Source organism: Periophthalmus magnuspinnatus, chromosome 23 (genome assembly GCF_009829125.3).
Source record: "Periophthalmus magnuspinnatus isolate fPerMag1 chromosome 23, fPerMag1.2.pri, whole genome shotgun sequence".
Classification (NCBI taxonomy): domain Eukaryota; kingdom Metazoa; phylum Chordata; class Actinopteri; order Gobiiformes; family Gobiidae; genus Periophthalmus; species Periophthalmus magnuspinnatus.
The window spans coordinates 23,605,386-23,617,953 of record NC_047148.1 but is presented as its reverse complement, the minus strand read 5'-3'; the positions used below and the strand labels follow the sequence as shown (position 1 = coordinate 23,617,953).

The 12,568-nt window shown below is 47.2% G+C and overlaps 1 protein-coding gene across 1 annotated transcript; it reads right to left on the bottom strand.

The window, feature by feature from the left end:
* Positions 1-4,800: 4,800 nt before the first annotated feature.
* On the bottom strand, positions 4,801-8,932 carry gdnfa (glial cell derived neurotrophic factor a). The gene is made up of 3 exons (XM_033990118.2): positions 8,491-8,932; positions 7,475-7,704; positions 4,801-5,410 (listed from the first exon to the last, which is right to left on the bottom strand). The coding sequence occupies exons 2-3, from the start codon at positions 7,677-7,679 to the stop codon at positions 4,860-4,862; spliced, it is 756 nt and encodes a 251-aa protein (XP_033846009.1). The 5' UTR covers positions 7,680-7,704; positions 8,491-8,932; the 3' UTR covers positions 4,801-4,859.
* Positions 8,933-12,568: the final 3,636 nt, after the last annotated feature.

The window sequence follows — 12,568 nt, the reverse complement described above, 5'->3', positions numbered from 1 at the left end:
TCCATGTTCCTCTGTTTTCTGATCAAACCTGATAATATTGTTTCCTCGTCTAAAATCTGGCCTGAGTTGTGTTTTGTTTTACTTAAAAAACCCTGTTTATATATGAACTGAGCTCTTCTCAGACAGAAAACACTCTGTTCCACCTTGTGATGTCATCATGTGGTGATACGGGAAGTGTTTTAAACTCCACAAACCTTCACTAGACTCATCGGGATCATTATCATTATCTCGACTGAACTAAAGGTAAAAGCAGCTGTAAAAACACTTTAAAACTACCACTTCATGACATCACAAGGTGGAACGTCGCATTTTGAGCTTTGGAGATGTAACAGACAAATAATAAATGAAACAAAACACAACTCCAGGTCTGTTTTTGAGGAGGAAACGGCGTTAGAACATGGATTAAAGCTTTATTTAGTGTAATATAGAACCTTTAAATAAATATTGCAGAGAGTTGGTTCCAGTGGTTTTGGAGCGTGAAGTTTCTTATGGTAATAGTTTAATTTTAATTTTAATACAAAGATCTGAATAGGATAACAAAGAAATTAAATCTGTAATTAAAGTTCAGAAGAGTTTAAATAGAGTTCATAACATTAGGATATTTAAATTCTTCATAAAAGTTAAAATGAAACATGTTTTTTAAGGAAATATTTTGGCCTGAGGGAAAAACTCTGATGGATCCAAACGCTACAAACTGTTGGATCCAAGAGAAATCCCCCGGTAGCTTCTGTTTGAAACACGGTTAGTTTCACTTTGTTAGAGTGAAATGAGCAGCAGACGCGTTTCCACCGTCACACCATTATTTTCCAAAAGGAGCGTCTGTCCTGCTCTTTACCCACCTGCTTTGAACATACACGACATTCTACCAGCGCCACAACAACTGCCACCTCAAATATACTGCCCCAAGAAAAAGGCCCGACCCACCGGACCCACGGTCACTGCTCTGACCCCACGACCTCCAGCCACAAGGCCACGAAAACTGGAATGTGTGGACCCTGCACTGACCCTCCAGCGACGATCCTGGACTCACGGGACGGGGCGAACGCAGGACCTGTGGGGACGAGGGGCGTCACGGGGCTAATGTTTAACAATTTAACTTTTCAAACTTGATTTTGATTTGAAGGAAAAGGCTTGAAGCTGATCTCAGTCCCACAAGGATCAAGAGTGTTTCTGACAATATAACAGGTGTTTCTTTAATTTTACTGTTTGGTTTTAAACCTTCAATATAAAGACGAGTCTCAAAGTACTCAGGATCATGTACTGTGTACTGTGTACTGTGTACTGTGTACCATATACACTAGAGCAATTACTACTTCAAATAGTATCTAGGTCTGATACTAGTTTTAGTTTCTACTCGTACAAACACTGCAGTTCCAATTACCTGTCTCTATGTTTTTGTTTTTGTCTTTGTCTTTTTTTCAGTCTTTCTGTCTTCTTGTCTTTCTGTCTTTCTTTCTTTCCGTCTCTTTCTTTCTCTTTATTTACACAGGAGAACCCATTGAGCTCTTAGGCTCTTAGTTTAAAACACAACACAAACAGAAAAACAAACAAAAACAAGTTTAAAAGTCCATATAAATTAAAAACATGATGAGGTGTTTGTTTGTCATTATCAGATCATTACATTTCAATTGTGTCACAAACCAGTTTCACTTTTTGTTGGGGTTTGTTCCATTTTTGTGAATCAAAAACATCTAAAAGAGTCAGTTTTGCTGCGGCTCGTCGTTGGCCTGATGGAGTCATGTGACCTGGGCTTAAATGTATCAGTGATGAACAAACAGGTGAAGGATTCTGGGAGTTTTTGCAGTCGTCTTTTACAGATAAACTGACATCACTGCTCATTATTTCACAGAGTTTAAGCCTGACCGACCGTATTCAGACCCGTCTTTGGAGCGTTTAACACGGCCTCCTTCGCGTTTACATGTATCTGCAGCTCAGTGGAAAGACTGGGCCTGATTTACAGCAGAGTGGCTCTTTACGGCTCACTTTTGTTTACTGTTTGACCCTGGGCTGCAGCTCTGGAATGCAGCGCAGTCCTTTACATGTCTCCTCCACCAGACTCCCAGTTAACCGACTTCTCATCCCCAAATTTACATAACGATTGTGTAAATTTGAGCTCCTAAAATGAGCTGCATCTGGCAACGCTTGTGTTTGTTGTAGATGGCGCAAGACCAGGACACGGAATCTTTTAATAGAAACAAGTTTAATTCTGTAAAAAGTTATAAAATGAATATTGTACAAAAATAAAGTTTGCCAAGAGCTTTGGTTCTGTAACACAAAACAACGGAGACAAAACAGGAGAGAAAAAAAAACACTCAACAGATGCCGTTTGTGGACGCTTGGACAACACCAGAGGAAAAAAACAAAACAAAGATGGCGGAGAAAGTGGTCACAGTTTACACTATTTTAATGTAAAGTTTTTAAGAGCTGCACGGTGCTAATCAGAAACTCTCCAACACAACCGTCATCTGGAAAACCTTACGACGAGCGGCTGAAGGCGGAGGATGAGCCAATTCAGGAGGTATGTCGACATAAAGACGAGCACGTTTCTTTTTTCACTGTCGACTTTGGCCTAATTTCAGATGGATGCCGTGGATTTGATCTGTGTGAGGGGGATTATACACAAAGCTGGGTGGCCACGGATACCTTAGGCTCTAATCCGCGCTACTATCAAGACGTAAGTAAGAGTGTGCAATTGTTCCATTTGTAACAATCTCGTGGCACAGTCTTTAAACCAGATGTTGTGCCGTAAAGCTCCAAAGTCTCATGAAGCCTCCTGTTTTTCCAAGATAATCTGAGCCTCACTCGTGTTTTAGCTACTGTACATCACTGTATGTCCTACGCACACTCTGTCAGAATAATGTGCGTTTGTGTGTGTGTATCTGTTACATAAGAAGATCAACTTAAATCTACCGTGTCGTTTCATACCTCTGATGACACGAAAAAGCATTTTAGAGTATAAAATATCTCCAATACCGTGACTAAAATCAGGCTGTATGTTTCTGAGGCGTGTGAATGCTTGTACTTCGGTTCGGTCGCTGTGTCGTGTCTCATTTTTGTGCGTTTGCTGACGGTGATGACAGCTCCAGATTTCAGCTAAACTGCCTTCACCAAAACGCCGTCGCCGCTGGGATATTCGGTTAAGACTGAAGCAGGGATCACTTACAAATCTGCTCCGAGGGAGAAGGGGCCGTGTGTCGGAGCGAAGACGGAGACGGCGGACTTTAAAGCGCTCACACGGGGCGACGCCAGACTGCGGTTTGGAGGGAAACGTGTGAAGGAGAGCTCCTCAAAGACACCGACACATCTACACCAGACCTACACAAGTCCTACACCAGACCTACGTGTGTTTGCGTTTGAGACAGCAGCTTCCACAAAGGAATCACTGTCGAAACACGTGTCACTGAAATCAAATCTTTCCAGGACGATGCAAATTTAGCGACGCATGAATAGCTGCGTTGTCGTGGAAACTCGTCTGTGACCTAAACGTTCTAACGGTCAGACGTTTGTTTGACCCAGTTGTGACGTGTTGATACATTTGTGGCATTTCGTTTCTACTAGAACAAAAAAAAAATCTTCTCCAAAACAGTGACCGAGTAAACATCCATTGGTCCCCTCTGCAGCTCCTCACGAAGTTTACAGTACTTTATGTTTCTGACATTTGAAAATCTGGAATCAAAATGAAGCTTTGACGTCACAGAAGCCTGAAACGGACATGACAGAAGCGGGTCTAGGACAGAAGCGGGTCTAGGACAGAAGCGGGTCTAGGACAGAAGCGGGTCTAGGACAGAAGCGGGTCTAGGACAGAAGCGGGTTTAGGACAGAAGCGGGTCTAGGACAGAAGCGGGTTTAGGACAGAAGCGGGTCTAGGACAGAAGCGGGTCTAGGACAGAAGCGGGTCTATGGCACCGTCCAGGAAGCAGAGCATTTCAATAAATAAAAAAACAACTTTTCTGATAAAATGGACTGAAATAAATAACAATAAGTTAATTCTATCTTAATAAATATACCTCTTACACGCACGTGTGTATATCTCTCTATATAAGTATGTATTTTATATATATATTTATATAGTTTGTTTATGGAGACGCAGCAGAAAATCTTGTGTGTTTTTTCTCATCTCGGCTCTCAGTGTAAACGTCCAGACAGTGTGGTGCAGTGAGTTAGCATGCAGCGGAGTATACTCCTCAAATCTGTTCATCTGGAGTCCCCCGAGTCTGGAGTCTGCCCCCGAGTCTGGAGTCTGCCCCGAGTCTGGAGTCTGCCCCCGAGTCTGCAGTCTGCCCCCGAGTCTGCCCCGAGTCTGGAGTCTGCCCCCGAGTCTGGAGTCGAGTCTGGAGTCTGTCCCCGAGTCTGGAGTCGAGTCTGGAGTCTGCCCCCGAGTCTGGAGTCTGCCCCCGAGTCTGGAGTCTGCCCCCGAGTCTGCAGTCTGCCCCCGAGTCTGGAGTCTGCCCCCGAGTCTGGAGTCTGCCCCGAGTCTGGAGTCTGCCCCGAGTCTGGAGTCTGCCCCCGAGTCTGGAGTCTGCCCCGAGTCTGCCCCCGAGTCTGGAGTCTGCCCCGAGTCTGCCCCCGAGTCTGGAGTCTGCCCCGAGTCTGGAGTCTGTAGTTTGCCCTTGAGTCTGGACTCTGCCTTGGAAAAAGTTCCTTTGAAAACACAAAATGGATACTCCAGACAAAAACAAGCCAGAGCTCTCAGTTCCATAAAAGAGCGTCTGACGGGTCATGTGACGGGTCACGTGACTCACGTGACGGGTCACGTGACTCACGTGACGGGTCACGTGACTCAGCGGACTCAGTTGAGAGCTGTAAATGTGTGAAGGAACCTTAGATCCTCAGAATGTTCCTGGTGTCCTTCGTCGCCCTCAGACACAGGCACACTTCCGGGCAGAATGCTTTTTCAGAGTGTGATACACCACATTATCGTCCAGAAAGGACAAGTCATCGTCAAAGGCGATTGGCCGACAGCAGGTGCGAGAGGGCGTGTCCTTGTCCAGCTTCTTGTTGTGTGTGAGGTTGTTGAGGATCTTGTCGTAGTTGGTCTCGGCGTCCACACAGGGTCCGCTGCAGTAGCGGAAGATCAGCTCCTCTTTGGTCTGGTATCCCAGGCCTAAGTCCGTCACATTGAGGTGGACTTCCTTCAGGAGACATCCTCGTCCCTGCACCGCCGTCGTCCTGTCCCTGTTCCTGTCCCCGCGGCCTCCTTTCCCCCCTCGGCCCCGGGACCGCCCCCTCCGCCGGTCGCTGTGGCTCCTCCCCTCTCTGTCTCTGCCCGCGTTTGCTGCTCCTCTCTGTCGTTCCCTTCGACCTCGGCTGTTTCCTCCGGCCTCAGAGGACCTCCGCAGTCGCCCGATCGTGGCCTCGATAAAATCCATCACGTCCTCCAGGTGGTTTGGGTAAGGCCCTCGCATGTAATCTGTGGAACAAACACACAACACTTTAAAAACGACAAACAGGTGGACACGCTCATGGTCAAACACGACGCCCACGTGGCTCCAGGACCAGGATGTTACACAAAGAAAAGTGCAACACAAACGTGGACAATATGTATAAAAATGAAGTGCACGTGTGGAGTTGTAGATGAATGTGGAGCTGGTCCAGGGCGGAGCACGGGGCCTCACAGCTGCTCTGTAAAATACTAATGATTGTAACATAAAAGCCCGTATTTCCTCACACACGGCGTCAGGTCCATGTCCCTGCAGCGTCCTCCGTTTACACTGAACCGTCATAATCACACAAAGAGACGCACTTCTGCATCTGAGCTTCTAAAAACACTTGAAAGAGAATTATAACGTCTGAGTCATTTAGACAGAGGCGAATCTCATCTGCCTCAAACTGAAAACAGACAGACGTCCACCATCTGCCGAGGAGCCGGAGGAGGAGCCACGGGAGGAGGAGCCACGGGAGGAGCGCCCTGCATCTACATGTTGACTCCATTACGCCGCCGCCGCGAGCTCTGGCAGCAGCAAACGATCAAATCATGAAGTCGTATTGTTCTCCAATGAATCAATTAGTCTAACTCCCATTACCTTTGTGTGTGGTTAAAGCGGCGAGGGGCAGGTCGGGCAGCTGGGCCTGCGGTTTTTACGCCCGGTGTCACCTGTCCGCTCGCATCTACCTGTCGCACTAACAGAGCGGCCGACACCTGATCCGGCGGCGCTCCACAGCCGATTGGTCTGCTGCCTCTGTATCAGGCGCTCCGGGGTCAATCTGTTTAGACACACCTGCCCTTTGATTTAGACGGCTCCTTTTGTGTCCAGCCGACGGACGAGGACGCCGCCGTGTGCACCTGTCCACGTGTTACTCTGACAAACAGGAACTCTGGGGTCGAGCCCGATTCAACGAGGAGCGGAAACACGGAGAGACGACTTAAAGCACCGAAAATGCACCACGAAAAGACAAAAAAAACACACGAAAGTGACACACAAACGTGATCCAGGCTCATCTCAGACATATTTGGGTAAAAGAATCGACACAAATGAGCCTCAGGTGAGTTTGAGCCTCAGGTGAGTTTGAGCCACGTGGAACTTTTGAGTTTTTATAATTTAATATAAAAACTTTGCAGGGGATGGATTTGCATATTTATTTGGCTCTTGTTTTACAGCTGTTGTGCTCAGTTGGTGGAGCGTTTGTCCAGTGATACAAAAGTTTGCAGCTCGAATCCTGCTCTAGAGCGGACAAATCCTCTGTTATTGTGTCCTTGAGCAAGACACTTCACCCATTTTACTCCCGTATCTGTGCACACTGGTGTATAAATGTGTTCCTCGATGTAAAACGCTTCATAAAAATGTGACCGTTTACGTTTAAAGACAGAGGCGGACTCTTTCTCGCCATCTTTCACTCAAAAACACTTTTCTTTACCGTCTCGGCGCGGCCTCGGAGTCGTCGCGCTTCTCCAAACAGAACATGAAGTGGCGGGACAAACATGCCGCCAAAAGTTCCATTCCTTATCTAGAATGTCGGGCGCTCGTGCGTTTGGTCGATGCTACACAGTGTCACCTGGATCTAAACAAAATAAATCCCTGCCCACTGTTGCTGTCAGGACGTAACACAAACAGACCTTTAGACTCGACGCTGCGGGGGAAACGAGCCAGCGCCATTCACTCTTTAAAATTCCTGCGATGGGCTCTTCCTCTTAAACAAGCTTCCCACTCCGGGGCAGATGGGTAAAAGGTCATATGTGGTTAATTTAGAGCGGCAGAGGTGAATGTAAACACAAGGGAAGGAAAAAGTTGGACATGTCTGAGGGGCTGGGGGCTCGTTTGCTCGTCTTGTTTTGACCTTGTTGTGACGTAACCAACAGGCAATAAAAGACAAACTCAGATCCGAGCGTGTGATAACCTCTGCGTCTGAGCGTCTTATCAATGTGGGACTCTGCATCAGCCACAAACAGCGGCGATAGTGGAGCGAGAAACAAAAAGGACTTGGCAGGAGATTAGGGTCCAGAGAGAATGAATGAGACAAAAGAGACAAAACTTACTCTGATCCTCCATTGGGATTTGACGCAGACTGTGCTGTTGGGGCTGGAAGTTGGCCTCTTCGCTGTCCTCCTCTGAGATGGACACAGAATCACTGCTGCTGGGGAAATAAGTCCTCTTGGCTGGACGAGCGTTTGAGTAAAGAGGCCGAGTAGCTACAGAGCTCAGGAGCAACAAACATGTGGCCAAAACATCCCATAACTTCATCTTAGACTCAGTTCCTATGAAGAACCTGCAGACAGGACAAAGGCGTCAGTGTCACGTGGTGAATGTGCCCTGGTCTGGCACCGGGCCAGGCCTGGTTAATTCAGAAATGTCAGTGATGTGTCCCACTATGTGATGTGACCAGCTCCACTGTGAGTCATCTGTATTAATAACTGTGTGTCATCATGTCAGGAGCCTTTGATCCACTTTGGCTCATTCAAGACGCGTAAAGATTCTCAACGAGACTCGATTTTAACACAAATGTGTAGTTTAGTCCGTGTTAGTGGGGTTTTGTCTGTATAATATCACTTTTACAGTATGATAATAGTTTAAGAGTGTAACTGTAGTGAGTGTTTAACGTGTCTCAATGCGCCACAACGCCACAAATGCCGTGCGTAAAATCGTGCGTAAAAAGAAACTCATTATTCTTTTAACCTCGAGGCTCTGGCATGCACCAGCTTTAACACAAACACAGATTAGATTCATTCAGTGCTAAACTTTTTGCTCAGAGATTAGGATGAGCTGTGCACAGCCCCGAGGCGCTGCGTCCTGCGCAGAGCACGCACCACAGCGCGCTGGCAAACACAGTCTAAATAATTGTAAGAGTTGGCCAGATGGCAATGCCCAGTGCTTACGTGACTGTGTCTAATGGCACGTTGAGTCTGCACTAACCTAAACTAAGTGTGCACGCGTAAAGAGGGACTTTAGGCGGAGGCAGCTGTGAAACGGAGGCTCGGGCTGTTTTTTTTTCTGAAGAGTCAAACTGTGTCACAAGTTCCTTTGGCTAAATAAATGTAACATAACGCGCGCTTACCTTAAATATGACCCATGCAGACCTGACCCTTGTCTGACTGTTGGGTTTATAATCCAAAGTGAAAACTCCTCTCATTTAGTGTCCCACTTTGCGCGTCGGTGTCAAAAGCCACAGAAATATCTCAATAAAAGGTAAAACGCAGTAGCTGTCCTATGAAAATCATGTGAAATGACGCGCCAGGTGTGTTTTTCATTCTCCAAAGCCGTGCGTCCTCTCGCGCACTCTCCCAAACGAGTCCAAAGGTAGAGCTCAGACCAAGTGCCACTGCGCCCGGGCTTCAGTTGCAGTCCCTGATTAATTGGATGCTACGTTTCCACGTTTGAAATCCGAGAGATGTCCACCATCTCCAGTCAGGGCAACTGGATGAAGACATCAAAACAAGGCGCACCACAAATGTCCAAACGAGGTTAAATCCAGAAAATCCTGAAAAAGTCAAAACAAGACGCGCCACACATGATGAAATTCTCCATATTTCCCAAGTGGAAAGTGTGTGAGCAGCTGGAGGACAGCAGGGACATGTGCGCGCAGGCTCCAGGCGCTGGACACTTTGGACAGATTTATAGTTGAGTTGCTCTGACGTTCGGACCAGTTTGTGACCCGCCCCTGCGCTTCAGGAGCAAACAGAGAGAGCCGTCCACGAACGAGTCCGAAGCGAAGCCCCGCAGCCCCGTTTGGAGCAGCGCGCTGTTCAGATGTCTTGAGGATTATGTCACACATCCTGATGTCCTCGGATTAGATTTCAGAATGCGGAATGCGCTTTAGAGATGTTCTGTGGCGATGCATGTTTGGTCCCGGGCTCCATGCGCGGGTGTCAGGTTCGGGCTGATGCCTTCACGCGTCTCAAGTTTAAGCCCCTCTTCTGCAGCTATTTACTATTTACTACTGGAGCATTGTGCAGGAGCAGCTCAGCCAATGGCGCCTGCTCATGGACAGGGCGCTTTATCTGTCCACACTTTTATGGCCCTAATCTCACATTTATGACCAGAAATCCACATCACAGGTTCAGAAGTGGGACAAACAGATCTGGAAACGAGGATTTATTTTATTATCGTGGAATATGATGGCATTGAGTCCATGTTGAGTCCATGTTTACTGCACAGGCATCACTCACTTAAAGCAGAGATGGTCCTTTTGTCCATCTCCTCCTTGTCTCTGTATGTCTCCGAATGTCTCCTGTAGATGTGAGACTGAGACTTAACTCTGCTGTCATCACAAAAAAAAAGCCAAACCAACAAGAATAAGTGTCGACTTTTCAATCAGCGCTGGTGATTTACAAGAATAACACGTTTTTCATCTCCTCCATAAGTGAATCCCACAAAGAGACGAGGCCTCGTTCTTCCAAAGACACGTCCCAGGTCGAGCTCTTTGGCTGAAGCGTTTGAAGCTCAGGTAAAAAGTTTAAATCTCAAACTTCACACCTCAGATCCTGCGGTTTCTTCCCTCCCGGGACAAAGGTTTAATGGTTTGCTGCAGTGGAGTCTCTCCTGCCGTTACATGTTTTTGTTGGAGTGTTTCAGAGTCTTGGCGTCGGCCTGTGCCAACGCTTCAGTTTGTGGATTCCTCTGTGTCGTGTTCAGAGCTGCATCGAGGTGAGTGACAGCTGCCAACAACACACACCTCTGTACAACAACACACACCTCTGTACAACAACACACACCTCTGTACAACAACACACACCTCTGTATGACAACACACACCTCTGTACGACAACACACACCTCTGTACAACAACACACACCTCTGTACGACAACACACACCTCTGTACAACAACACACACCTCTGTACAACGACACACACCTCTGTACGACAACACACACCTCTGTACAACAACACACACCTCTGTACAACACACACACCTCTGTACGACAACACACACCTCTGTACAACAACACACACCTCTGTACAACAACACACACCTCTGTATGACAACACACACCTCTGTACAACGACACACACCTCTGTACAACGACACACACCTCTGTACAACGACACACACCTCTGTACAACAACACACACCTCTGTACGACGACACACACCTCTGTACGACGACACACACCTCTGTACGACAACACACACCTCTGTACGACAACACACACCTCTGTACAACACACACCTCTGTACAACAACACACCTCTGTACAACGACACACACCTCTGTACAACAACACACACCTCTGTACGACAACACACACCTCTGTACAACACACACCTCTGTACAACAACACACCTCTGTACAACGACACACACCTCTGTACAACGACACACACCTCTGTACAACAACACACACCTCTGTACAACAACACACACCTCTGTACAACACACACCTCTGTACAACAACACACCTCTGTACAACAACACACACCTCTGTACAACAACACACACCTCTGTACGACAACACACACCTCTGTACGACAACACACACCTCTGTACGACGACACACACCTCTGTACGACAACACACACCTCTGTACAACACACACCTTTTACACCTTTTATACTTTACACCTCCTGACTTCATCCTGTCTTTGCTGTCTTTCTCCTGTCTCTCCTCTTGTCTCTCCTCCTGTCTCTCCTCCTGTCTCCTGTCTCTCCTCCTGTCTATCCTCTTGTCTCTCCTCCTGTCTCCTGTCTCTCCTCCTGTCTCCTGTCTCTCCTCCTGTCTATCCTCTTGTCTCTCCTCCTGTCTCTCCTCCTGTCTCCTGTCTCTCCTCCTGTCTATCCTCTTGTCTCTCCTCCTGTCTCCTGTCTCTCCTCCTGTCTCCTGTCTCTCCTCCTGTCTATCCTCTTGTCTCTCCTCCTGTCTCTCCTCCTGTCTCCTGTCTCTCCTCCTGTCTCTCCTCCTGTCTCCTGTCTTTCCTCCTGTCTCTCCTCCTGTCTCTCCTCCTGTCTCTCCTCCTGTCTCCTGTCTTTCCTCCTGTCTCTCCTCTTGTCTCTCCTCCTGTCTCCTGTCTCTCCTCCTGTCTCTCCTCCTGTCTCTCCTCCTGTCTTTCCTCCTCTTCATTTAAACTTTGATCTAAACATAAACATTGTTCTGAAGAAACAGGCACAAAATTGTCTGTATTTAAATGTTGGGAGTGAAATAATAAAAAAGATAAATAATAAAATAATAATCTGACTTGTTTTTGTTTTTGTTGTGTCTTTGTCACTAAAGTCATTTGACTCTTGAGCAAATAAACATATAATTATTAAACAAATGAAATGCCACGTTTCATCTGGTGTGTTGTTTTACCACTGACACACAACTATAGAACACACTATACACACACACACTATACACACACTACACAAACACACTATACACACACACACTATACACACACTACACAAACACACTATACACACACACACACACACTATACACACACAACCTGAGATGATCCATTTCTCTCGTCCAAACATTGACTCCTGTGTCTCTGCTCCTTGTGCCTCACACTGGGGCTCGTCCCGGGGCTCGTCCCGGGGCTCGTCCCGGGGCTCGTCCCGGGGCTCGTCTTGTCCAAACGAACACGTCTCACTGTCAGAGGTGAATGTGAGACGCTCCTGTGATTTAGATGAAGGGGACATACTTCACATCAGCAGCCATAACTCTCCCCTCGCTCTTAGAGTTTCCCTGAACCGTCTTCATGTGAGTCCATTGTGCACGTGCCTTTGACTGTCCCACAGAGACATGAGACACTTATGTCAACAGGTGAGACATCAGGGTGTTCCCCCTGAGCGTCCCGGGACGGGCTGTTAGTCCAAACAGGATCCTGCAGGTAAAGAAATGAAAGGACATGAGGCCTTAGATAAACACAAACTAAAAGTGAGACGTCTGATTCAGACGAGCTTCAGGAGAGGACAGAGGACACAGGACAGAGGACAGAGGACACAGGACACAGGGCAGAGGACACAGGACAGAGGACAGAGGACACAGAGCAGAGGACACAGGACAGAGGACACAGGACAGAGGACACAGGGCAGAGGACACAGGACAGAGGACACAGGACGTTCACCTCAGGACGAGTCTCTTATCAGGTTTAACAATAAAAATAAATGAGAGATTGACCAAAATAAATGGATCAGGGCCGGGGTCATTTTTAA

Excerpts from the sequence above, each read along its gene's own strand:
- gdnfa (XM_033990118.2), bottom strand. The coding sequence starts at position 7,679 with ATGAAGTTATGGGATGTTTTGGCCACATGTTTGTTGCTCCTGAGCTCT. Across the intron at positions 5,411-7,474 it reads AATCCCAATGGAGGATCAGA|ATTACATGCGAGGGCCTTAC; the intron begins GTAAGTTTTGTC and ends TTTGTTCCACAG.